At 48.9% G+C, this 25,421-nt stretch overlaps 2 protein-coding genes and 1 long non-coding RNA gene across 3 annotated transcripts in view; 2 read left to right on the top strand and 1 right to left on the bottom strand.

Moving 5' to 3' along the window:
- The window catches only part of EIF3A (eukaryotic translation initiation factor 3 subunit A), a 35,733-nt gene extending 29,734 nt beyond the window's left edge, over nt 1-5,999 (top strand). The window contains exons 19-22 of the mRNA XM_059821117.1: nt 608-1,398; nt 2,740-2,914; nt 3,367-3,536; nt 4,729-5,999. Of these exons, the coding sequence (XP_059677100.1) occupies nt 608-1,398; nt 2,740-2,914; nt 3,367-3,536; nt 4,729-4,970 (1,378 nt within the window). The 3' untranslated portion in view covers nt 4,971-5,999. The remainder of the gene's footprint in view (nt 1-607; nt 1,399-2,739; nt 2,915-3,366; nt 3,537-4,728) is intronic.
- Nucleotides 6,000-12,782: 6,783 nt separating this feature from the next.
- On the bottom strand, nt 12,783-13,617 carry NANOS1 (nanos C2HC-type zinc finger 1). The gene has a single exon (XM_059821516.1). The coding sequence runs from the start codon at nt 13,615-13,617 to the stop codon at nt 12,847-12,849; it is 771 nt and encodes a 256-aa protein (XP_059677499.1). The 3' UTR covers nt 12,783-12,846.
- Nucleotides 13,618-16,489: 2,872 nt separating this feature from the next.
- LOC132317554 (uncharacterized) overlaps nt 16,490-25,421 on the top strand; it is a 139,031-nt gene continuing 130,099 nt past the window's right edge. The window contains exon 1 of the long non-coding RNA XR_009484105.1: nt 16,490-16,571. This is a non-coding gene — a long non-coding RNA (uncharacterized LOC132317554). The remainder of the gene's footprint in view (nt 16,572-25,421) is intronic.

Raw genomic sequence — 25,421 nt, 5'->3', positions numbered from 1 at the left:
CTGATAGCCTGCCAGAGCCTGGTGCACCCCGCTTGCCTGAGTAGCAGTGGATTGAGCCATGAGTTTACTACGTTGTCCTGCTGTATCTAGTTGCAGATGCTTGTCAGTGAAAGTATTGCCAATCTCTTGGGCTGGAACTGTGCCAAAGCATATGAAAATAGAGGGATTGGACATATGCCTGAAGAAGGGGGATGCTTACTTGATGGTTGTGGGTTTTTTTAATACTGGTTCTTTGAGACTTAGCTTGAGTTTGTCAGATGAGGCTTAGTATAGAAGCCAAACCTCTTCTGTGTTGTGTTGCAGCAGATAACCAACAAGGGACTGTAGTTATCCCCTTCAAACTGTAGTTCTGAAGGAGATAATAAGATAAGACAGCTTCAGGCTTTACTGAAGCTGTAGGTACAATTACCTACCACTTTCCCATAGCAGTGAAGGCATTTAGAACATGTGCATTTGAAAACTGCAAGCTCTGTAAATGTGCTTGCAACCACACATCAAATGGATACATTCAGAAATGGGCTTGAGGGGTTTGATACTGTCGATCTAATGTGTAAAGCTTTCCTGGATGTCAGTGTCTACTTTTTGCTCATTCCCTATGGTTTTATAGAGATTGGCGTCGAGGAGAAGCAAGAGACGATGAAAGACCTTTCCGACGAGGGGATGATCTGCCGCGACGAGGGGATGATCTGCCACGACGTGGTGCTGCAGAAGAAAAGGAACGTCCTTCTGTGGAATCAACAGAGGACAGGCCGCCTAGGCGTGAAGGGGATGAGGACAGGCCACCTAGGCGTGAAGGGGATGACGACAGGCCGCCCAGACGTGGATTGGATGATGACAGGCCGCCCAGGCGTGGATTGGATGAAGATAGAGGGAGCTGGAGGGCTGCAGATGACGACAGGGGTCCCAGGCGTGGAATGGATGATGACAGGCCACCCAGACGTGCTTTGGATGATGACAGACCACCCAGACGTGCTTTGGATGATGACAGGCCACCCAGGCGCGGCTTGGACGATGACAGAGGCAGTTGGCGTGCAGCAGATGACGACAGAGGACCCAGGCGTGGGCTGGATGACGACAGGCCACCCAGACGGGCTTTGGATGACGACAGGCCACCCAGGCGTGGGCTGGATGACGACCGGGGCAGCTGGCGTGCCGCAGATGACGACAGGGGTCCCAGGCGGGGGATGGATGACGACAGGGGTCCCAGGCGGGGGATGGATGACGACAGGGGTCCCAGGCGCGGGATGGATGATGACAGGATGTCAAGGCGTGATGATGACAGGGGACCATGGCGTAACGCAGATGATGACAGGCTCTCCAGACGAGATGATGACAGGGGTCCATGGCGTAGCGGTGATGATTCAAGGCCAGGTCCTTGGAGACCATTTGGTAAACCAGGTAAAATACAAAAATATAATAATTTAACTTCCAAATTGTGTGTTAACCTAGTATGTGATGGGTGTAAAGTACGTGGTGCCAGAGATGGGAGAATCAAATCTGAAAACGTCTGGATTAATTTGGCTAATGCAGACACTCCTTAGTGTAGTAGCATAATTAAACCTTTTAACTCGGTTGAATTTAAAAAAAAACAAAACGCAGCAATGTCTGTTGCTTGCCTGGAAGATACCTAAAGGTCACATAGTAATGCTGGTAATTTACCTATGTGCAAAACCAAAATAGACAAGTTGAATGCTCTGATGGGAGAGAAACATTCTCGCTAGGTTAGCACACCTTTGTCTCTTTCCCTGCCCCCTCTATATGTCTGACATTAACCTCCTTCTGAGGAGGATTTTGACACATCATTCAGGTGGGTCTGATTTTGAGAAGCTTTTTTTTATGTGTACAAAGATATTCCTGTTTTTACCATTCCTTTTTTGCTTTTGTGTCTACCTTTCTTGAAAATCTTGCTTTGAGCAGGGGTTTGGAGTAGATGACCTTCTGAGATCTCTTACAATCTGAATTATCTTATTCTTGTTCGTTTCTAGTCCTAAGTCTTGTTGATGGTGACTACTACAACTGTTTCTGATTCTTTTCAGAACTGTTGATGATGGTTAAATGTTAGATATGATTTTGATTTCTTGGTTCTTTTTATTCAGATTTATGTGGCACATCAACTTCATAAAGTAGGCGCTAATTCTGTAGTCCAAACCTGTAGCAACATTATCATAAATCTCAATACTTGCACTTCAATAAGCTTTCACCTTCTTCCTATGTAAAGAAAAAGCAGGCTGCATAATAAGGAACTCCCATTCATAAATAACGGAACGATATTGCAGGATGCACTGTAAATTATAGTTGTATTTTAAAGTAGTGATGTAAAAAGCAGTATGTTCATAAAAATTTGCTTGCCTAAAATCTCTGCACTTGTAGATTTTCACAAAGGACTCTGCTGTCTGAGCTACCCCCTTTACTTCTTCCTGCACTTGTTTTGCACAAGACACTGAGGAGTTTGTGGTTTCTGACTGAAAACTGCAGGGTATAATCAGCTCTGCTAAACTGTTACAGGCAGTTAGTCCTGATATATGACGTATATATTGCTATGTTCATATTAAGCAGTTTTACAGTGTTTTGTTGATGGCTTCCACTCAGTGTGCACACTTCCTACAAGCATCTTGAGTTGGATCCTCAAGGATCAAAACTTGAAGAACCGGTTTCTGTGGGGGAAGTAAAGGATTCTTTGTCTACAAGAGAGATCAGAGGTCAGTCACAAATTCCTTTGACTGCGTTTCTTACTTACAGGGGGGTGGAGAGAACGAGAAAAGGCTCGTGAGGACAGCTGGGGTCCTCCCCGAGACTCCAGACCTCCAGGAGACCGTGAGTGGGATAGAGACAAAGATCGTGATGAAAATGAAAAGGACCGTGAATTTGACAGAGATAGAGATTTTGATCGAGATGATCGTTTCAGGCGTCCCAGGTTTGACTTCTCTGTTTAAATACTTCTAGAATGTTTCTGTTAAAAAAAAAAAAAAAAAGTGTGCCCTCCTGATAAAGAAATAATGTGACACCACCTAGTGAAAGGAACAGTGGTTGGTTTGTATGAAATTAAGCACTTTAAGCCAGTAAATGGATAGTGGCATTTTGGGGTTTTTTTGGCTTGTTATTTTTAAGACGACGTTAACTGTTTACAGAAGGAATCCCAAAATGCTTTACTGCTTTTAATTTTATTTTTTTCTTTTTTAACCTGTTATCGAGAGAATTTCATGTTAGGCTGCAGAAGAACAGAAAAGGTTTTGGAAGTACGTCAGTATGTTAAATAGAGACCCACTGGGCCTGAAAATATCTGTGTTGTGATTTATTATTGCTTCTTTCCATAGCAAAGGTAAAATCTTAACATTTAGTCTTATTTTGTGTTTTGAATGGCAAAAGGGATGATGCTGGCTGGAGAAGAGGGCCGGCTGAGGAAACTTCTAGCTGGAGAGATTCAAGTCGTCGTGAAGAATGGGACAGAGGTGGTCGTGACATGAGGGATCGTCGTACTGATGACAGAGATCCACCCCTCAGAAGAGGACCACCACTCAGATCTGACCGTGAAGAACGTATGTTTATTTTCATGTTCCTAAAGGCTTACATTCATTATAGGGCCTTCATGTTACTCTGACAGTTCTAGGATGTGGTAAAATGGAAATCAGTTGTATTTTCAGCCACTTAAACTCCCTTTGCATAAGCAAAGTAATAGAAAGAAGCTTCAGGGTAATTGGGAATCTTTCCTTGAATCTTAACTTTTTTTAGTAGTACTCTTTTCTATCATAGTAGCATTTCCCATCTGCAGTATAAGAATAACATCTTAAGTGTGTGGATGAATAACCTGTTTTAATTATGTACATTAACCTGGTTTAATGATGTACATTTATTAATCCTTTGCCGTGTTCTAAAAATACAGTAACAGCAAATACATTTAGCCTGAGATGCCACATCTTCCAATTCTGGTGTTCTCAGGTTCAGAATCTCGTTTGGTCTCTGCCCTGTGTGTGGGTGCTCACTGACTGTGGGAGGGGGCTGTCAGGCAGGTGGTCTCGGAGAGCAGACTGGAACAGAACACGTCGTACAGGACTTCAGTTGGCGGAAAGGCTGAGGGTTCTCAGTGTGGAGATTTATTGGTTTTAATGTATCAGGAAGTTTTGGTATTTGACTGTCCGGTTTGGTATTTAACACAGCTTTGTTCACACGTAGCTGGGGTAGAATTCTTAACATCCTTTTGGTGGAAATGAACAATTTTTCATATAGTAAAGGATGGTGAATGCTTTCATCAGTGGAGTCATGTAATCAGTGCCATTCATACCTCTTGATTTCAGTAGGCTGAAGAGTAATTTGCTGTCTTTTGAGACACCTAAGCATTTTCCACAAGTGTTTTTAAGTTAGGATTTTTCTGTTTTCAAGGTTCAGTCATTTCTAAGGAGATGCTTTTAATTCTTATAATAACATAAGAATGTATTTTTACATCATAAAACCATGTACATCAATAGAATATTCTTATTGCAGTTACTGTGTTTTAAAGATGACACTTGGCTTGCTCACAACAATCCTGAGTATGAAAAGAGGCTTGAGTAGTTCCTGTCCATTACTTCACTATAAAATTAAACTGCATTTGCCTGTCATCATTGTATTACCTCTTGGCAAGATTGAGAATCAGTAAATCAGACTGTCGGTGCCGAGCATATTTGTTTAAACTCTTGCAGGCTGCTGGTGGAGCATGACAAAGGTTGTTTCATTGTCTTTCTGTATTTGTAGCAAGCTCATGGCGGCGTGCTGATGATAGGAGAGAAGAACGTGGAGAAGAACGTGAAACAGTTCGGCGATCAGCTCCTGCTCCTGCTGCTCCTCCAGCTTCTGCTCCCCCACCAGCATCAAAAGATCGAGAAAGAGATGGGGAAAAGGAGAAGGGTTCCTGGAAAACAGAAAAGGAGCGCGAGCCCCTTCGCCGTACTAAAAATGAGACAGATGAAGAAGGGTGGACCACTGTGCGACGTTAAGTGAAAATCACAGAGTTTAACCAATGTTTTAGCTTTGATTTGATCGAATCCATGGATTATATTTGTGCTTATAAACATTCTGAATTGGAATTCTTTAACAAATGTTTTGAGGTAACATGAAAGCATGAGCTTGAATTACTTACTCATATAGATTGATCATGCACAAAACTCACAGCAGAAGGTTGGAAATGGAATGCCAGTTTTTGAAATTTCAAATGATGCTTATTTCATGGGTCATCTGTTGCTAAAATAAAAAGAAGCAAACCCAACAGCTGTCTTGAGTAATGCTTCTATCTCGCACCAAAACAGGCTGACCTTTCTATTTTTAGTCTTTCTTAATTTGGAATGGGGTATTATCGTCACAGAACATGCATTTGAAAACACCTCTGTTCACACAGTGGAATAATTGAAAGGCAGAGTTAATCGATTTCCATAATTAGCCAAAAAATTAGAAAAAATATAAAAGCTCTCTTTTACGTAGGTATCTTTGAGGGCAGGTGGTTTCCGAGAGATGTATTTTATCATATCTAAATTCGGTAAGTTGAAATACAATAAATATTACGAGCATTAGCTACACTGGGATATTTTCTGTAGATTTACTTGAATACACAATGCCTATGAGGCCATTTTGCAGTCATTGTTCCAGTAATGTATACTGCTGCAGTGTACAACCACAAAACTTCAAGCTTTTACAATTTAAGTGTTTTGGTAAGCATATGGCTATGTATTTTCTGTTGCCAATATCACAACTGCTTTTTGCATTACTGGGTAATTCATGCCTTTCAAGGATTTATAAATATTGTCATATTTAAAATGTGTGGTTTTGGAGAAATTGTTGAATTTTCCCCCAACTCTTTGTCTTCAGGGTCAATTCTTTCCCTTTCCAAAAAAGTGATTTGTAGTAATGGCTGTGTTGGCTTCAATTTTGGGGTGTGGTAACAACGATTTAACTATCTGGTCATACTGAAGCCAACACAGAACTTGCTGCTGTGTGTTTCTTCAATGATAAATAAACAACTTAAGGAATTAGCTGCTACAGTGTCTTGACTTTTTAGTAACTTCCTGCAATGTATGTTAATGCAGAACAGCTGTTGAACAGGTATTTTCTGTACCCATACCTGTTTCTGCACCAGCTGAAGAATGTGAGAACATCTGGGATGGTTTCTTCCTGAGAAACCTGGTTTAATTTTAATGTGTGAACAGAAGTTGTAATAGCCCTCTTGGCCTTTTCCTGTCCTCAGCCTTCCAGGTCCTATTCACTTCTTCGGAAAAACTTGCCCTCATAGTCATCTTCTGAGGGCCAGATCGTTGTGCCTTTGGAGCCTGTCACTTCCCTGCTTACTGAGTCACAGAATTCCTTCAGAACGGTAGTGTTTTCTAAACTAAAATGTTTCATTGTGCCTCATGTAGTCCTATGAAGGATGGAACTAGAGCATGGCAGCTCTCCAGTAACAGAGACTGCCTTCTAGATTTGGGGTAGTGGGTGCTGCTGGTGTTCAGCTACCTGTTGCTGTCCTTACCTTCTGTGCTGTAGCATTACAGGCTTATTCCTGTTAAGAGACCCCTGGAGCTCGCCAGTCCAGTTTCTTGCTGTGAAGTCAGACTGTGTTTCTCAGAACCATGTTTCTCCAGTGTGGTCTTGAAAACCTCCAAGGATGGAGACTGCACAACCTTTCTGGGCAATGTCGTCCAATGCTTGACTTCCCACAGTGAAAAAGCATAACCCTCTCTCTTTTTGCCTTCTCCCTGTTGTCTCTCAGCCTCCTGCTCATGCACTGCTGTGAAAAGCCTAACTTCATTTTCCCATTACTGCCTGGCTGCTGTTGGTCTCCCCAAAGCCTTCGCTTCTCCAGGCTGAACAAGCCCTGTTCCCTCAGCCTTTCCTCCCAGGCAGCTGCTCCATCCCCTGACCATCTTGTTGGCCCTCTGCCAAACTTGCTTCAATTTGGGAATGCCCTCCTTGTATGGGGGGATATGGGACCCAGAACTGCATGCAGTGGTCAAGATGAGGTCTACTGAGTGCTGAGTAGAGGGGAATGCTCTCTGCCCTTATCTACAGGTTATGGTCCTGTTCAAACAGCCTGAGATCTGCTGGCTCGTGCTCACCTTTAGGCCTGCCAGGGCCCCAGAGGCATTTGAGCCAGCCCCCACTCTGTCATTACAAGGGCTCCTTCCTTGGCAGTGCAGGACTCTGCCCCTCTCCTTGTTCAGTGTCACCAGGCTCCTGCCCAGCCTGTCCGGGTCCCTCTGGATGGCAGCCCTGCCCCAAGTGTAGTGACTGGTCCTTCTGCTTTGCTGCCATCCACAAACCTGCTGACAGGGCACCTGCTGCTGCCTCCTTGAGGAAGATATCAGGCCAGGTCCCAGCACAGGCCCCTGCGAGCACAGTCCAGCCCACTGACCATGATGCTGAGCCAGAACATCCAACCACTTTTCCTGCCCACCTGGTTGTCCAACATCCTAACTTGGGCACAAGAATATTGTGTGAGACAGCACCAAAAGCCTTGCTAAAGTCAAGATGAAGAACATCCACTGCTCCTTCCCTTGTCCGCAGTTATTTTGTTGTAGAAGGCAGGTGAATCAGGCATGATTTACCCCCAGTAAATCCATGCTGACTGTTCCCAATCACCACCTCCTGCATGTGCCCAAAACCATGCTCTGAGAAGACTTCCTCCATGATTTTCCCAGGGACTGAAGTGACACCATCTGGCTGGAGCTTCTCAGATGGTTCTTTTAGCCTTTTTTGAAGATGGGTGCAACATTGCCTTTCTCCAGTCATCAGGGAGGTGTAAAGAATGAATGCTTATACCTCCAGTTACACATTTTTAATTCTGTCCAAACAAAGCCATTTTTAGATGGGGATAAACATTAGTGATCACCACACCAGCTAAAGCTCTGCTCCCAAATCTGCGTTCTTAACTGCCATTATTTGAGATTGCAGTAACATTGCCAACACATGTAAAATTCTCAGGAGTGGGCAGCTTGAGAAAAGATCTGCAAGATGTGAGCTTTACAGACATGCCAGTGTGTTTATTTCACTGCTTGATCGTTTTAGACAGAGTACTAGCTACAGTGATCAAAAACCACTACTGACCCAATCCGACAGCTAAAACCTCCATCTACTGCCGTAATTACACATTAGCACAAAGTTTGGTTACCTGAAAACACTGATGAAGTCAAATGAATTCTCTGCCAAGCATTGCTGTGTTTGATTGATTCACGTTCAGCTAAACATCTAAAATTTTCAGCGAACCTTAGAAGAATACAAACTGTCACATGCTGTATGTAGAAGGCAGAACTTAAGACTGCTGCTGGTTAAGGGGATGCAAATGTTGCTCGATTAAAACAAATCTCCAAGAGCAGAGCCAGGCAGGTGACCAGGTATGAACAGTTCAGTTTCTTCCCTGCTCCAGAGCAGCCCAGAGACTGACCCCCAGCTGCTGGGCCGGGCTGAGGACTCTCACTGTGCTCACCAGAAGCAGGGTACAGGCATTTTAATTTTATTTTCTCTGAAGCGCCTTTGTTCTAAAAAAGAAAATCAGTATTTTATGAGAATTGGCAGGGCAGGGGCAATGAACGAAGCAGTGCCGCTCCAGCTGGGGCACAGCCGACAACTGCATCTCGGGACACATCACGATCGTGGTTTCGGGGGCCTCGGTGGGGTGGCGAGCAGGATCAGGGGCACGCTGGGGCGCCACGCTGCCGGTGGACAGCCAGGAGGCAACCTCGAACAGGACGAGTACTACAGCTCTCCTCTTGCTGTAAATGAAATGTATCTCTGCTGTTTTAATATCCCTGGGCTGCAGTCATTGACAGGAACTGCTACATTTAAGCAAGATTTCTTTCTGTAACCAAAAGGTACTGTTAAATTGTCTAAGCCTACAAAGTAAAGGTGTTAGCCCAGTGAAACACAAGATTGAAAATTTACTGTTATTCAGGCACAAGTACCCATCCTGTGCGCTTTACTGCAGAATTGCAAGAAGTAGGCACGCCAGTGGCATAACAGGAGCACCCAATCCTTCCTATTTTGCCATGGCAGGACCAGCTAGAACGAAGTGCTCCACACTTTATCCAGTCCTGCTCTGACAAAGAATTATTGATGTGTTTAATTATGGTAGGATGGAGATTCTGCAAACTATTCCACTGCCTTTTGCTGATCAGAATCTCCCTTGCTGCAATTCAAGCTTTGTTGGTCCTGTCGCTCTTGGGCAGGAGGATAATTCATTGGCTTCGCTACATCTTTTTCCACAGTTGAAGACTTAGCATATCACTCTTCTACTTTGCCCAGACTATAGGCGTATTAGAAGTAATTATCCTCCTCCCCACGTGACTGTTAGCAGACTATCTCCAATATATATTAACCTATACATTTGGTGGGTCAAACTGGGACATCTATGGGAAGTAAAGACATTTTACAGCCATCATGCTTTCGTCCCGTGGCAGCTCCCTGAGGCACTCGGGTCAGCAGTAAGACTGAGAGCGAATGCTGTCCAGATAGGACTTTCACTAAAGATGGGTACAGACTTACCTGACCTCAGCTGGATCAAGCTATCCGTGCATCTGAGAGTTGTTTTTAATTAGAAGTAGCTTGCTTTTTGCCAAGACTAGTATCAACTTGGGACGATCAGAGGCTATCCAATACCTCTTCAATTCCTCTTACCAAAATATCACTAGGGAAAAGATTCCATCACTCAGATGCTTAGGAATATGTCCCTGTAATAAAGATAAAATATTTGGTTTAAACGAGTGGCCGTAATCTTTTGATTTGCAGATGCCTGTAGAATAAACAAAAATAATAGCAGGCTTGCTTTTCTCAGACCTCTTCTGTGGAGCGTATAACAGCTTCCAGCCTGGGCTGCTTTCAGATTAAGCTATTTGCTGTTCCCAGGATTTAAGTAACCTAAATTGCTTCCAGTAATAAATTTAAGGAATCAAAGTAACACTATAAGCACTATCTATTGTAATAAGCTTTTCAGAGTACCAAGAACAAGCACGTTTCTGCTTACTCAGTGCCACAAGGAGTGTGCTGGTGCACAGGAAATCGCAGCAGCCTACTTACAAAAAAACTCAAAATGTCCTTAAAGGTTCAGTGTCTTTATAAGACACTGACTTGCAGAAGTTTAAAGGGTAAGCTGCCCCGTTGAACGATCATGTACAGTAACTGCAGAGCCTTGCTCTCAGGCTGCCTGTTGCCAATTCTGAATCTTGTCATCTCCTCTCTGGAATAGTTTGGGGTTTTTTTTCCTTCCAAACTGTTCTTTCGAAGCTGCTCCTCTACCGCCTTACCTGTTAAGGCTTTGACCAGATGCCTAATGCTGTGTAGCGGCTACAACAGGCAGCTCTTGGCCTTTCCACAGCAGGGCTGTAAGTACGTGTGTAGGACAGGAGAGGAGCCAGGGGTGACAGGCAGCAGCAGAGGCCGTTCATACAACAGCTTTCCTCTTAACACAGGCAGGGGGAAGAAACAGGCACAGCAAAAGGCTACGGCCATCCAAGGCAGGGGATCTCCTGCCCTGGTGAGGCATTTCCAGGCCTTGCAATAGGGCTGTCGCTACACAGTAGCTTAATGTACAGACCAGAGAGGAGGGGCAGGTACACCGCCACACTGCGAGGAGCACCCCGGATCCAGCCCTGCCAGAATTACCCCTCAGAAAACACCTGAGAAAGCTTTTCTTAGATCTTTCTTGCTTTCGCATCCAGTAACAGTCAGCTGCATTAAATTATACATACTGATCTTCAACGTTCCCACAAGGAGGTAACAAAAGTACAGAAGAAAACTCTTCCCACAGCATCACACTTGAGCCCGACTCCAGTGTGTGGTGGATGCAGAGTCAGCCTATGTGGACCAGGCATCACAAAACCAAACACATCTAACAGCTTAGAAGAGCCCGAGGTGCGAGCCCCGCAGAATGAGAGGCAACACGCAACTGATGTTTAGCAGGAGGAGAGGGTAGCTGCCCCAAGGTCAGCTGCAGCCGCTATCAAGTGCTATTTAATGCAAGCCCCATTGCATTTGGTAATTAGACCTGACACCATCTTCGGAGCCATCTGATGAAGATTTAAGAGAACACTTCCACACAAAAAACAGTTTCTCCCTCCTAATCGCTGCAGCTGTGAGTCAACAGCCATGATGAATAATGAATGCCAGGACCTTCTCCCCAGCCCACCCTGCACAGGTTTTGACTCCATTCTCAACCTTCCTGCTCTCCCCCTGCCTCCCACCCTGTTGAGCAGCTTATCAAGAGGAATCCACGCAAGCGCGCATCAGCCCTCACTTTCCCATCTGCCTTTCTCTGCCAGGACCCGTCTCCTTCCTCATCCTCCTGGTGATGCCCCAGCAGTTCCTGCACAAGGCTCTCTTCACCTCCCTGCTTTTGGCAGGGCCACCCCCACAGACCGAGCACCCCTCCGTGTCCCAGGTGTTGGTAAAGCCATCTACAGCATAACCCCCTCTGCACCGAGAACTTGGGCACCTGCCTTTCGGCCCCGGAGGCCTCCTAAGCAAACCACAAACCCGCTGCTGCTCCTTGTCCTGCTTCCGAGTCACAACAAAAGCCATTTCTGATCTCCTGAGGATTAGAAGCAACGTAGCCCTGTCTGATACTCGGTACCGAGGAACTGCCACCACCTAAGGTCCAGCACTTCAGCATCAATCTTACGTTTTGTACAGTCTAGGTAGTGTTAAGGCTTTTATTAAGCACACGGGTAGATCCCTCCCACCTTGCAATGAGTTAAAAGCCACATTCTCTCAACTCTTGAAAATATGTCACCTCCTCTTCCACCGTTCTGCTACAGTCACGGCTTTCTGCTTTGCCCAGGTCTCTCCTCTCCAAAGGCTCCCCACCACCCCCCATTCTCCACCACAAACACAAGCTGCATCAAAGCCCACTCTCTGCCATACCGACTGCCCTTCCCTCAGCAAAGGGCTCGGTTTGCACCTCGGCCCAGAGTCATTCCGGTTTCAACCAAGCACTTCAACGCTTTCTCCTCTCAGACCCTCCCCGAAGCCACGTACCACGATGACACGGGGACCTGCGAGACCAGCGGCCGTCCACGCTCACGAGCGGAACGCTGCAGGGGCGACCGTGGGGCGCGGCACTGCTCCCCCACCGTGCCAGGTAGGATGCTGCGGTTTCGGGGAGGAGGTGTTCATTACGAACCGAGTAACCGAGCGCAGGTTTGACCACCATTTGTTTCCCGGTTTTAAGATCGGCAGAGGAAATTGCTCGGCTGTTTACTTGAAGACCCGCGACGCCCGGTGCCGTGCCCTAAGGAAAGCCCCTGCTGTGAACAGGCAGGGCGGCAGCTCTCCCGCCCGGCCCCCGCCGTGCAGCACCAGCCTGCCCAGCCCCGCCGGACCCCCCCGCCCCGCCCGACGGCGCGCAGTGCTCGGGGACGGGGCTGCCGCCGCTTCCCCCCCCCGCCCTCGGGGGGAGGCAGAGCCCGGGGCGGGCGGCGACGGGGCGGCGGCGGAGGGCGGCACTGCCCCGCTGCAAGCGCCCGGGGACCCCCGCCAAGCCCCCCACCCCGCCGGCCGCGCTCTCTGCCCGGTGCTTGCTTTAAACACCCCCCCCCCCCAGTTAGATGCCGCCGTAAATCCGTTTCCGTAAAAATCACATATATATATTTTTTCTTACAATAAACAAATACAGTGCATCTAAGCTGCGCGACTCCCGCGGCCCGGCGCCGGGCTCCGCGCGGGCCAGCGCGCACCAGACGCCATCGGCGGCCCGGCACCGGCCCGGCGCTCCCGCTCGCCAGTCTCCGCCTTTGCTATATTAACGTGCGAGAGAACACAAACGCCATCCGCCGTAAGGCCACAACCCCAGAGGGAGCAGCCGGGAGGAGGCCAGGGCCGCCGCCGGGGTCCCGGCGCCTAACGGCCCTTCTTCCCCAGGGCGGTCCGGGCGTGTCTGAGCTGTTTGGCCGCCTGCATTTTGGAGAGCGGGCAGTACTTGATGGTGTGGGCATTGTCGCCGCTGGCGCCGCAGAGGGGGCAGGTGTAGCGCCGCAGCACCGGGCAGAGGACGCGGCCGTCGGGTCCCTTGAGGATGTGGGTGGTGTAGAGGGCCACGGCCTCCTTGTTGTTCCGGCAGAAGACGCAGACCTGCAGCTCGGGTTTGAGCAGGCGGGCGGCGGCCCGCGGGTGGGTCGGCAGCCGCCCCGCCACCACCACGCCGCCCCAGGCGTGGGGCGAGCCCTCCCGGCCCGGGTGCTCCCCCGAGCAGTCGAAGACGACGGCGGCGGGGCCGCCGCGCCCGGGGAAGGGGCTGAAGTCGGCGAAGCGCTCCTCCAGCAGGCCCTCGCCGTGGTGGTGGTGATGCCCGCAGAGGTCCAGGTCGTGCAAGTCCAGCGCGCCCTCGAAGTACGGCCCCGCCGCCTCTTCCTCCTCCTCCTCTTCCTCCTCCTCCTCCTCGGCCGGCGGCACGGCGGCCGCCACCACCACCGAGGGGGGCTCGGCGCCGAAGCCCTTGCCGGGGCGCACGGCCTTGGTGATGAGCGTGGCCAGCCCCAGGTAGTCGTTCCAGGAGTTGAAGACGTTCCCGCAGGCGCTGTGACTCCGGCCGCCGTAGCGGGCGCCCGGCAGGCACTCCACGGGCGGGAGGTGCCGGTGTTGCTCCAGCTTGCCGCCGGGGAAAGCCTCCATGGGGGCGCAGCCGCCCGGGAGCGCCCGCTCCCCCGAGCGCCAAGCGGGGCTGCGCTGGGCGCCCGTCCGCGCCCCGGGACCACGGCCGCGCACCGCCCGCTGCCGCCGCCTCTGCGAGCGCGCGGCGGCGCGACGCGCCTCAAATAGGGGGCGGCGGCGGGAGGGGAGGGGGCGGCCGCCGCGCTCCCATTGGCCGCCGGCCAGAGCCCCCTCCCGCTCATTGGGTGGCAGGCGGCGGGGGGGCGGGGCGCGGCGGTAGCGGGGCGCGCGCTGGCGGGGCAGGTGTGGCGGCACGTGCGGGCGGGGCGGCGGATCGGATCGGGTCGGGTCGGGCTGCGCTGCGCTGGGCTGCGCCGGGCTGGGCTGTGCGGCGGGGCCGGGCGGGGCCCGCGGAGCCCCCGCGGAGCCCCCGCACCGTCGGGGCCCGGCTGGGGAGCGGCAGCAGCGGGGGCTTCACGGAGCGGTCCGTGTGGGCCGGATCCGGCACCGCCCGGGCCCGCCGGGGGGGAGCGGTGCCGCTGGGAGCGGGCGAAGCGCCGGCACTGGCGGCCACGCGTCTTTTTCTCCATCTTCAGCAGAGCGAGGCAAGGATGAAGAAGTTTGGTAATACGCAACCCAAAATGGAAGGCAGTTAAGCTCACTGAGGGCAACAGGTGCCTTCCCGTAGGTGCCAGTAAGTTGTACGGGGCAGAGGTGATTTCTTCCTCGGACCCCTCCTAAGAAGTGGGTTTGATTATTGCTATCTAAAGGTACTAAAAGTTCTGGATGGGCTCTCAGGTGAGGGACCCGTGCTCACTGGAGTGCTGCTCAGCCGTGTGGAACCGGTCTGGTAGATTCAACCCTAAAAAGGGAGTGGGCCGACCTACGCTGTGGCTGCGAGCGCCTCGTCTGCGGTGGGTGCGCATGGAGGGTGCCGTGCGAGGGACCCCGGACCGCGGGATGGGCACGGGTGTCCCGCAGCGCCCACCCAGCGAATCCGACGAGTCCAGGTTTCGGTGGCCCAGCTCTCGCCCCTCTGACCGGTGCTGGCAGAGCCGCCGCCGCGCTGCTGGACGAGGGGCCGTGGCGGGGAGATGCAAGTCCCCTCTCCTGCCCCTGACGATTCCCATCTGCTCTGGCCCCCCAGAAACCAGATCCACCTCTGGGAAGCATCACGTGCTTGCTCTTCCACTTGGGCAAGAGGAGTTAAAAATGCAGCCGCAATTAAAAATCCTATTAATTTCCAGCCCCTGGTAAGAGCTGAGCGTGGTGGGTGGAGTTTTGTCAGTAGTAAATCTGTCTCCCCTGTGCACGGCCTTGATTTGTAGGTCTGACAGGCGCTCCCTTGGCAGGTAAAGCAGTGTTACAATGTGGTTTGCTTGCAGCTGGAATCTGCAGGTTTCATAAGCTCTCGGAGAGCAGAAATAACCTCCCGAGGGGCCGGCTCCGTGCACCGCAAGGTCTTGATATGCTTCTCCAGCCGTGTGAAGTGGCTGGGAAGTGGGTGTACCAAGGAACAATGCGGACGGCTGCATGGAGGGGAGCCGGCTGGCAGCAGCGTTTCAGAGTGTGAATGCCATGGTTGGAAAACGGGGCTCCTTTCTGTACTGAAAACATTTGCAAAAGAAGTCCTGTTTCGGAGCCGTGCTCATGGTGGGACCTGTTCTGCACCAGGTGACCACAGGGACATTTCACAGTTGTGCGGCATCAGGCTCAGCCTAGAGCCCTTCTCCGAGACGCAGTTATGTGACAGCTCTTTTCTCTCTTCAGTGGGGCGTTTTGGGGCCTGTCCAGTGGGGCACAGGGACATTGCTTCTCTGAATACAAACGGACGGCCCGATTTTCACGAGGGGTGAGCGCTTGCAGGTTGCGCTGGAGCCAGGGGGGAATGGCAGATGTAACAGATGGGTGAAACGGCGCAGGGCGATCAGTCAGAGTGGTTGAGCATCACATCCTGGGGCAATTGTTGTCTCTCATCTTCTTCTCTAGACATTCTAAGAGGAAATCTTGGGAGAGTGAATGATTTCAAATCACGCTGTAGCAGTGTAAGTAGCACAGGCAGAGAGGAAAATGGTCCTGTTCCCCTCACTGCTAATGCAGGGAGTGATAAGGAACACGGAGCAGCATAAAAAAATATCTGCGTTGAAAAATACTGTGAAGGATAGATACCCGTCCAGCACTGCACTAACAGCACTCTCTGTTTGACTGACAGCTCTGGTAGAGCTCATGCACGTCGGCAATCCAAGCGTACAAGGTATGTTGCAAAAGTTCCTCCGCTGCTTTCCCTGTCCAGACTTTTGCAAATGGCCCCTCACATTCCAGGTGTTGAGCAAAGACCCAACAGCTTGACTCAGGGGTTGGGTCTCTGCAGAGCTGTCAGGCATCATCAGACTTCAGCTGACCTTCCTCGTTGGGTGGCATGCCACAGTGCTGGTGCAAGAGTAGGGAATGCCGCTGTTGACATTGGAACAAATCGATGTCTCGGTGAAACTCTTCCGTCAGACAGTTTCAGACAGTAAATAAGAAATATGGTCATGAACAGCTAATGGAGAAGTAGCTGCTTCTAGGAAGGATGCAGCATTGGTGTTTCGGTGTTCTTTGAAAATGTTTTTCATTTGAAATGTTGAGAACTGCAAGAAAAAACACTGCTTTATCCTCAACTGGAGGTTGGGACTATTTCTGACTCTATCCCAAACTACCCTTTTGGCAACCCTTGTAAGGACTTTGACAGCGTAAGACCACAGCTGTCTCGGTGGTGTCTTATGTGAGTTTTTGTGGCAAGGCTGCACAGCAACCCTGGAGAACTATCGGCTGGAGCAGGAGTGACAAACAGCTGTTGGCACCGTGAATGCAACACCACGGGCCAAACTCTGCCCAGCGAAGGGGAAAGTTCTCCGCAGTCCCTCAGAGCAGGGAGAAGCCATGCCATAGATTTAAGCAGCTCTGAGTGCAGGAAGCCATCAGATCTGCTGGGAGTGAGTAATCTGCTGGGGGGGGGGGCAGTGTGGGAGTGCCGGCCGGCTGCAGGAGTTTGTTGAGCCCAGGATTGCTCCTGGATTGCTCCATATATATATTAAAACTACGGAGCCATAGAGCCGTGGTCGTGGACACCAGTGTACGTGCCACCCTGCTCCCGAGGGACAGAGCCGCGGTGCTCGGGGTCACCAAACCACGTCCGGCTGCTGGCTGCCACAGGGAGAGCCTGTCTGGGCAGCGCTCCCCAGCGTGCCACGGGTGCGGTGTCCCTGGACATCGCTGCCTCCCCAGGAAGCCTCCGAAAGCCGCGGGGCCAAAGCAATGTGGTGCTGCTCTCATGCACGCCAACAGCAGGTCAGTGAGGTCTTTGTATAGGGTCGGAGGAAAGGTTTCTTTTTTTCTTCATATTAAAGAAAAAATGATCTAACAAGTCATCTAACAAGAACGATAGACGGATTTAAGCACAGGGGGGGTTGAGTGCATGCAGGACAGCTGTCAGGTTTAGAGAGGAGATTAGCGGTTCATTTGAGAGATACATTAGGAAAAAGAGCTTACTCCGGGGGGCTGCTAGCTCCCTTGAGGCTGGGGAGGATTTAGTGTCTGTAAGTGTTGATGTATTGTGCACGTTATGAAGCTTGCCATCCCAGCAGCTTTGATATGTTCCAGCTTTTCTTTAAAACCCCTGTGGATGTTAAAGTGACTTTTATTTAACGTGGGAGATGTTGACAAGCTCCCCCAGGAGGCTGGCGAGTTCTCGAAAGGGTCTTTTAAAATATTAGCTTCACTACTGCTTTTAGATGATTTTTTTTTTCCCTCTGGAGTATCAAGGAGTGGTTTGTTTCTGACAGCACTAAAAATACATTAGGTGTCTGCTGACGCAGGGAAGATATGCCCTGTGCTGGTCGGACTCCCAGCCTGGTGTTCGGGGATCCTGTCTGAAGCTTTTGGCTTAACAGATGATGCTTGTGTTTGGAAAGCTGAAGTTTATAGCACAGAGCGATCTTTCTGTTTAGAAGATTGGAAGCAGCTGGTGGGACTAACATGGGCGAGTTAGGTTTCAGCAGAGGATACAAACACAAGTCACGAAAGCAGAGCTTCAGCTTGGAGTCTGCTCAGAGGCTCCAGCGCTGTTGTTAGATGTGCCCATGGGCTAACCGCTTTCCCCGCTTTTTCCCTTTTAGAGAGGGAGCGGCGCACGAGGGCTTGCGCTGTAAGTGCACGTGGAGCGGCGGTGCTGGCGGGGGGCTCCGGGGAGGAAGCCCCTGCTCTGCATCGCTAGTGTGGGGAAGGGGGGCCCCCAGGTACGGCGGCTCCCAGGCTTCGGGGAAAGGAGAGCTTGAGCTAGCAGGGGCGTGTTGGTAAGAAATGTAATGAAATTACTCGAGCCCTTTTTACTGGCAAGAATACACTGGGATGGAGGATTAGGGAAGTAAAAGCCAGCTGTGAAATACGACTTTGGTTTCGGGAATCTTTCTTTGAAGATGTGCTTTTGCTTTTGTTGTGTGGAAGCAGCTGATCCTTCAAGGAGGCAGAAATCTGTTTGATTGCAAAGGAGGCAGCGGTGGTCTCACCTTCCTCTGATCCATGCTGAGCCCAGTGGGCTATTTCTGCATAACCAAACACATTAGGTGTTTCTGTACCGGGGTACCAAACTTCTCCATGGTGCAGACCACAACTTTCAGGCACCACGCTGGAGGCAGAGTGACTGTCTGGATCCGTTGTCTTCGGCCATTTTGGAGTTACATGACAGTCCTCTGGCAAGTGCAGCAAATGTTTACCCGGGCAAACAGAACTGGTGGGGAATGTCATGTATTTTTAGCTGTCTTTTAATTTGATTTCAGACATCAAAAATCCAGAGCAGCACACAGTGGCAGCCAGCTCGCTAAGAACTGCTGCTCTGCCTCTTTGCATGCAGACAACTGGAAAGAGCTGAGGGGAAAAAAAAAAGGTGCTTCCAAGAGTACATCACTGCCCGGTGAAGAGACAGCAGACAGCATGATGTTAGTCTCCATTTCATGGGTGTGCAAACAGAGGAGGCAGTTGTAGGTCCCCAGTGAAGCAGAACTAGATGGGTGGCTCCCAGGTCTCAGCACCTAGCAGAACCTCCCAGTTCTCCCTGACTGCAGTGGTATCTGTTCAAGGCTCAAGTGAGGAGCTGGGCTGCAACAACTGGGCTGTGATCCCAGACCGGTTCCTGGAGAACCACACAGAAACGAATAATCCTATTTAACTACAGACTTTGACAAATGCCACCAGTTGAAAGACCTGGAGTAAAATATTGATGAGCTAGCTCGTAACCTGGACGCTGTACAAGCTGGGCTTTGGATGGCATGGAGAATCCAAGCAGTGATTGCATAAGTAATGTGCACGTCATAGCAGAAAGTTATATGGGCAACCTAAATATGGCTCTGCTTGACTGTTGAGTGCTCGATTTTCCAGCGAAAGGACATCCTTTTCCCTAATGCGTTTTATCTCTAGCAATGGCATCTTCTGCATCCCGTATGGTTTGAACCTGAGCCTTCAGCAGAGCCCAAACTGCAGTCTGGCAGCATCAGCCTGGCTGTGGCCGTAGCGGTAGGCATGCACAGGGGCATGCGTAGGGGCTGCCGAGGCGACAGCTGAGCCCTTTCCAGGGCTGACAGCAAATACGAGGAGAATAGACTTCATGTTTTGGAGGCTGACAGTGCAGAGAGGAGAGAAACTGGTTTTCCTCTCCCCCAGAAAAGTTTGCAGCTGAAGCTGAGCTAGTTTTAAGGAGGCAAAGTGTTTTCCGGACACAGACCTTTTTAAATCTTCAAATTCAGAGCACTGCTGAAAGTGTTGGCCAGAAAAAAAAAAATCCATTACAAGACTATTTCTACAATCGAAAATGTATCCACTTTAATTATTGTGGCTGATAAACAGGAGACAAAATCAGCTCTTCCATCATCTCTTGCAAATGCATGGAATTTAAAGGACAATGCAAAGGTCGTAGATGACTAGCCAGGGTTTTGACTTGCCCATCCAAACTACTGCAGAACACAAATACAAGCCAAGAATCAAATGTTTATCAGCAGAAGCATATTTTTCCTGAGGATACAGTAACTCACATTAATATCTCATGGAGAAGAATGTCAAAGTAGCACAGAAATGAATATATAGTGTTTATGAGAAAATCAAACAGTTTTTATGAAAACTGAAAGGTTTTTTTTGTTTAAGAACAATTTGTGTTTATGCATTTTATAAATACATCAGGGAAGCGTAATAAATGCTATCAGCGTTTCAGTTTCTACATGTGGAATGAGTTTTCCTTCTTATAGCAAATCAGACTCGTGTTGAAACTGAAAAACAGGTTCTTCTGTAAAGATCCTGTGAACTTGAAATAGCACAGAAAACATGCTCATTTTACAGTTTTGTAATGAATTACATCAAACTTGATATTGTTGGGTTTATTGTTACCAGATATCTCAAACTCAAGTAAAGCGACCAAGGCAGGATGGGTGTTTGGGGACCGACACCTCTCTGATCCGTGCGGAGCTGCTGGACCGCAGCCAAAGCGACTGCGCCCACTGACACCAGCCTGTGACCTGGGCTGTGCGTTTTGAAATGCCGAGGTTGAAATCCTGACTTGTCGGTCTCTGGTGCAGCCAGGGTTTCATCTTTGGAGCTTATCACGGCTGGCAGGTTATTATCATGTGCCTCTGTCAGAGTCTGCCCCAGCAGCTGTGTGTCAGAGGTTCGTGCTGTCAGTGGCTCTTGGAGGGTCTGGTATTTCAGAGGTTTCACCCAGCTAAATTTGAAGTGTTGGTTGGCTTCATCTGCGTGTAATACTGTTTCACGCTTTCTTTTAACTCCAGGGTAATAATAAATGTAAACCCAGTTCAGCAAACATGTAAGTACGTGCTTACCATTACAGGTCTTGCTACAGTACTTGCAGTTTTTCTCGAAGTTGGCAGTTTCTGTTAGATCTCAGGAGACTGCAGAGTTTTTAAAGCAGAGAGAGATGTTACGGTGACTTGCAAGGCAGGGTGAAATCCTGTTCAGTTGATATCAGTGATGAAACTCCTGCCTACTTAAAGGGGGTGGCCAAGAGTTTACGTACCGATTGCATTGCATGCTGCCCACGCTTTGTTGTCTTCCGTGCAACGTCATGGAAGTGGAAGGCCAAGCCAATGCTTTTGGGAAAAAGCAGAGGCTTTCCGTTTTGGATTCACTGAGAAGAGTATTTCAAATAAAATTTTGGCTAGACACTCTACATTCCTTTATGTATTTTGCCTCTCCAAAAATTACTGCTCCAGGATATACTTGAGAGAGCTTGGTACTTGCATGAGGATTTACTGCTTTTAGTTTCTGAATTGATTCTGAACCTGAATTAGCAAATGATAGTGCATATTTCTAATAGCGACAAGAATTCCAGCAGAACTTCTGAGGTCTGCCTGGCTGATTAAATCCAGCAAAGGCTCTTGCTAAGCTCCTAGGCAAAGCCAGCCATATCAAGGACTTTAAGATGACCGCAAATTCAGTTCTGAAATTTTTTTTATTGTGTGAAATTTTACCAAGCAGAAGACATATATATTAGTTGATCCATATAAATGTCATACACACATGCAAGACAGTAGGTAAGTTTCTGATATGTTAATTTCACATGGTGAGGATAATAGTATTTCTCCTGACAACTTGATTAAATTTGTAAGAAAATTCCTACTGAAAAACAGTCATTGCATTTTTTGTCAAGCTGGTAAGTATGATTTAACTTTAAGAGAAAAGCAACCGAAAAAATCAGGCTTGCGCTTGAAAACCAGCACTGTTGTTTTCTGTTTTGTTATTTGGTAAAAGGAGTAAACAGAGGGTTCTTCATTGTTCTGCTTGCTTGCTGGTGCTGGTTTTCTTAACCTGAAATTGAAGTTGTCTCTATTGGGAAGAACAGTGATGACCAAGAAAATAGTGAAACAACTGAAGAATGCTGAAGTCAAGAGAACATGGGAAAGAATTTTTAATCAGTCTAAATGTTTTCTGTTTCTGATATATTCTGGGATCTTTTGTCTTCTCAGAAGTCATAGTTAACTTCGAGACTTAAGATTTTGGGGAAAGGAGGCCTTCATTAAAGATTCAACACCTCCACCCTGAGATTTCCAGCAAACATGTTTGGGGACTTTGGGTGTATCCTGCAGCTGAACAGAGGAGATTGGGGTTTGGAGTCTGACTTCCTCTGATCTTCCCATAAGAAAAGAGATGCAATCTCAGCGAGTTGTTTCTCGGAGCATTGTGTGCTGGGCAAGAAGGCGAATGCCCCTCGGACTGTTAATGTAAACATCTTGGGTCAAACGCATCTTGGTTTGGGGAGGGTTCCTGGACATCTCTGAGGGTCAGGGCTTGGGCTGCAGTGCTGTGCACCTCTTGGGTCCTGCTGCTCTGGGGCTTGGTGGGGATCCCATGGCAGAGCCCTCTCCCTGGGGAGGCCCCGGTGTGGTGGAGGGGCTGGTGTTTCCCTTGATGTACAATGGTGCCCATGCAACTGGCAGCCACCCCAGTGCCTGGCCAGGGCCACACGCACAGAAGGCATCGTCCAACTCTCACTGCTCTCCACCATGGTGTGTGCCTCCAAAGGGCTTCTCCCTTGTTCCTTGGCTGTGCCCTTCTCCCAGCTCATCTCGTGCCCATGCTCACAGCTTAGGCTGGGACACAAGCCCCGTCTGCCCCCAAGGCTTTCCCTTGCTCCCTGGACTATGGGGTCCCTCCTGCACCCTCCTGCACAGAGGCTGGGGTGTAGCTGGCTCCTGCCCATCCGTGCTCCTTACCCCTGGGAGCCCTGGGCATGGATGCCCACAGATGACGTGAGATTGGGTGCTCCCGTGTGCACATCTCTTGTGCGCAGCAGTGTGAGCAGGTTGCAATTTGCACTTCGGCATTTCACATCCCCTGGGAGCCTGTGTTAAGTGTCCAAATTCTTGTCCTCTTGTTTTCTCACAAATCCTGTTCTGAGGCTGACCCTGAAAGCATGACTTCATTTGTGTTTTCAGTAAGAACGATTTGGTTCAAACCTTTGTGTGCTTTTGATTTTTTTTTCCTGAAGGGATAAACCACTAATTATACATGGAAATTGTACCTCGAAGATCCATCTTAATAATATAATTGTAGTAGCAAAGCAACTGGTATGATTATGTGCATCATTGCACTTTTCAGCTATTAACCAGCTTTTCTTGGTTAATGAAGTTAGTAAAACCTAGAATGTGCTTTGCTGGAATATATCCAGTGGAATCTTATTATCACCTACAAGCCTTTATAATTGGGGTGATAATGTGCAAAACGTTATATTGCTGATAAACGAGATGGGATTAAAAGAGGGCGAAGTTCTGCTCTCAGACACACGTGACAGATCTTGGGATTTTGCTGTGAGTTTGTGGAACGCCTGCAGCCCTGTGTCGAGTTTGGGGAGGTCACATTTCAAGGAAGAGGAGGTGCAGTTGGAGTGAGTCCAGCGGCAAAATTAATGAGAGCTGTGACCTCTCAGGAAAGGTAGAAAGAATTGGTGCTGTCGAGTCAGGAGGAGACTGCAGCGAGGCATGAAAATGGTCTTAAACGCCTTCAAAGAAGGGAATAATCTGTTCTTCATGATCCTGTTGGATAGGACACAGAGGAATGGGCTTAAAGCAGAGTGAGGGCGTCTGACTTCGAGTGTTAGGGAAACTCAGAACGGATAATTAAGGACTGGTTGAAATTGCTTGGGCCAGGGTGCGTCAAAGTAGTCTCCACTGTTGGCAGACACCAGGAAGAGGTGAGGGAGGCATTGGCGGAGGTGGCATGGGTGCGATTGCTCCTGGCGTCAGGCAGCGGGCAGCCAAAGCACCAGTGCCACCACTATGATGTTATCTTATGGTTCAAGGCACATGCAGGTGAGAGACTATTAGCAGAGAGACTGGAGAGCTACTTGGTGCTTATACATACACAGACCAGATCTGCCAGGAGGATCTGTGATCAGGATTATACGCATACCTGTTAAACGCTTGGAATTACTGTCAGAACTGCTGATGGAAGGGAGAGAAGACTATCAATGTTATAAAAGCAAAAGGGAGCATTACTGTTTGTTTCCTTGGATGTCACAGGTCACAAGGTTGCTTCTGTTTGCGCATGTTTGAATTTCAGCATGTCTTTTTAGGAAAAAAATAACCAAATGTTATTCAAAAAAAACCTGTAATGAAGAATCATCCTGCCTGCTCCAGCTCTGGCTTTGGTAATAAATTCATTATTTGTGCTGTTAAACATGTGCCCCATCCTTCCAGTCAGAACCTGCCTGTTTTCAGTGTTAAGGTTTTCCTATGCTAATTGGGGACCATGATCTCAAACCTTCGTTCTCCCTGTAAACATAGATAGTCTTTAACCAAGTCATCCCTTAACCTCCTCTCTTCATAAGCTAAATAGATTGAGCTCCTGGATCTGTAATGTAAAGGCTGTTTTTCCATCTTTCATATTCTTCTCTGAACTCTCTGCAACTTGTCAACATCCTTTATGAATTGTGGGCTCTAAATTTAACACAGCCCTCCAGTGGGAATTATACCAGTAATGCCAAGGAGCACAGGAAGATTTGCACTCTTTGCTACAGTACTGTGCTCAAATATTGTGTACAACTGAGTAGGAACATAAAAATAGGTTCAGACCAAAGGTTCATCTAGCTCAGTATTCTGTTTCTGACAGTAGCTTGTAGTGGGTGGATGCTGAAGGGTGATACTTCCCTGCGTAGCCCTCCCCTTATCTTTTTAAAATAAAGACGCAATCTGAAATGCCACGCAAAGCCCTTGGTATTTATATGTTTTTGGTGTCTAAATGGTGTCTTACACCTATTGGTTTTCAGCGTTTGTATCATGTGCTGCCCAAGGAGTTAAACTGTAAACCAGAAGATTTGTGTCTTTGCTAAGAGTCTGGGAAAGGATATTTTTAAATCACAGCAGGGCCCTGAGAAGGCAGGGCGAGAGCCGTGGTCCAGACAGAGGGACAGCGTGTTCCTGCTCCCCGAGGACAGTGCTTGTCAGCAGGCTGTCTTGCCGGAGACCGCCCCGCCACCCTCGCGCCTGACGGCCGTGCCACAGTGCCAGGGGCTGACACCCCAAAAAGGCATCGGGAGCAAACGTGGGGCCCTGCCAGGCTCGCTAGCACTCTGACAGCAGCCACCTGAGTGCCAAGGAAGGAGTTAATACAACGTTCTTAATGTTTCCCTGTCTGTAATGACTGTGCTTGTGCTTAGCTGATGAACCACTGTGATCCCCAAACCTGTTGTAGCGTCTCTGACTCCCAAGACAAAGCCCTACTTCTTGTGCATGTGGAGCTGGGGGACTGAGCTTGGCCCCATCAAAGCATGTGGGGTTTCCTTGCCTTCTTTCGGCCATGCGACCTGGCCAGCTCCCCGGCAGCAACAAATCCTCTCCCTCTGTTATCACGCCACTGCGTTGTGTCATCTGCAACTTTATTAGAGCATGACTTCATGTTTTCTTCCAGTAAAGATGTTACATAGCTGAGAATAGATCACCGTGGAGCTTCTTGGAAACTACCAGGTGATGATTCCTTGTCTACAGTTACACTTGGAGATTTGTCAGCCAGTTTTCAGGTTACTTGCTGTGTGCCAGGTTAGTTCTGTGCTGTTCTAGTTTCTCAATCAGCAAAGTGTATTAGGTTGGGTGTCACGCAGCATTTTGTGGCATCAATGTTAGTACATATGTCAACACAGTTAACCGTCTTACAGTTACAAGACACCAAACTATAGTTCAGTAGAATATACTTGCTGTAGACACATGCCCTGTGTTGAGGCACTGTTGTCTTACTACAGCCCTTGGGCCGCTGGAAGGATGAAAGGGTGGGTATTTTGGACCATTCCAGTA

This window comes from Gavia stellata, chromosome 9 (genome assembly GCF_030936135.1).
Source record: "Gavia stellata isolate bGavSte3 chromosome 9, bGavSte3.hap2, whole genome shotgun sequence".
In the NCBI taxonomy this organism is placed as follows: Eukaryota; Metazoa; Chordata; class Aves; order Gaviiformes; family Gaviidae; genus Gavia; species Gavia stellata.
The sequence above is the reverse complement of the archived record's forward strand: the minus strand, read 5'-3'. Positions and strand labels throughout refer to the sequence as shown.

What these genes read in the sequence shown, in the direction of transcription:
- NANOS1 (XM_059821516.1), bottom strand. Translation starts at nt 13,617, where the DNA reads ATGGAGGCTTTCCCCGGCGGCAAGCTGGAGCAACACCGGCACCTCCCG.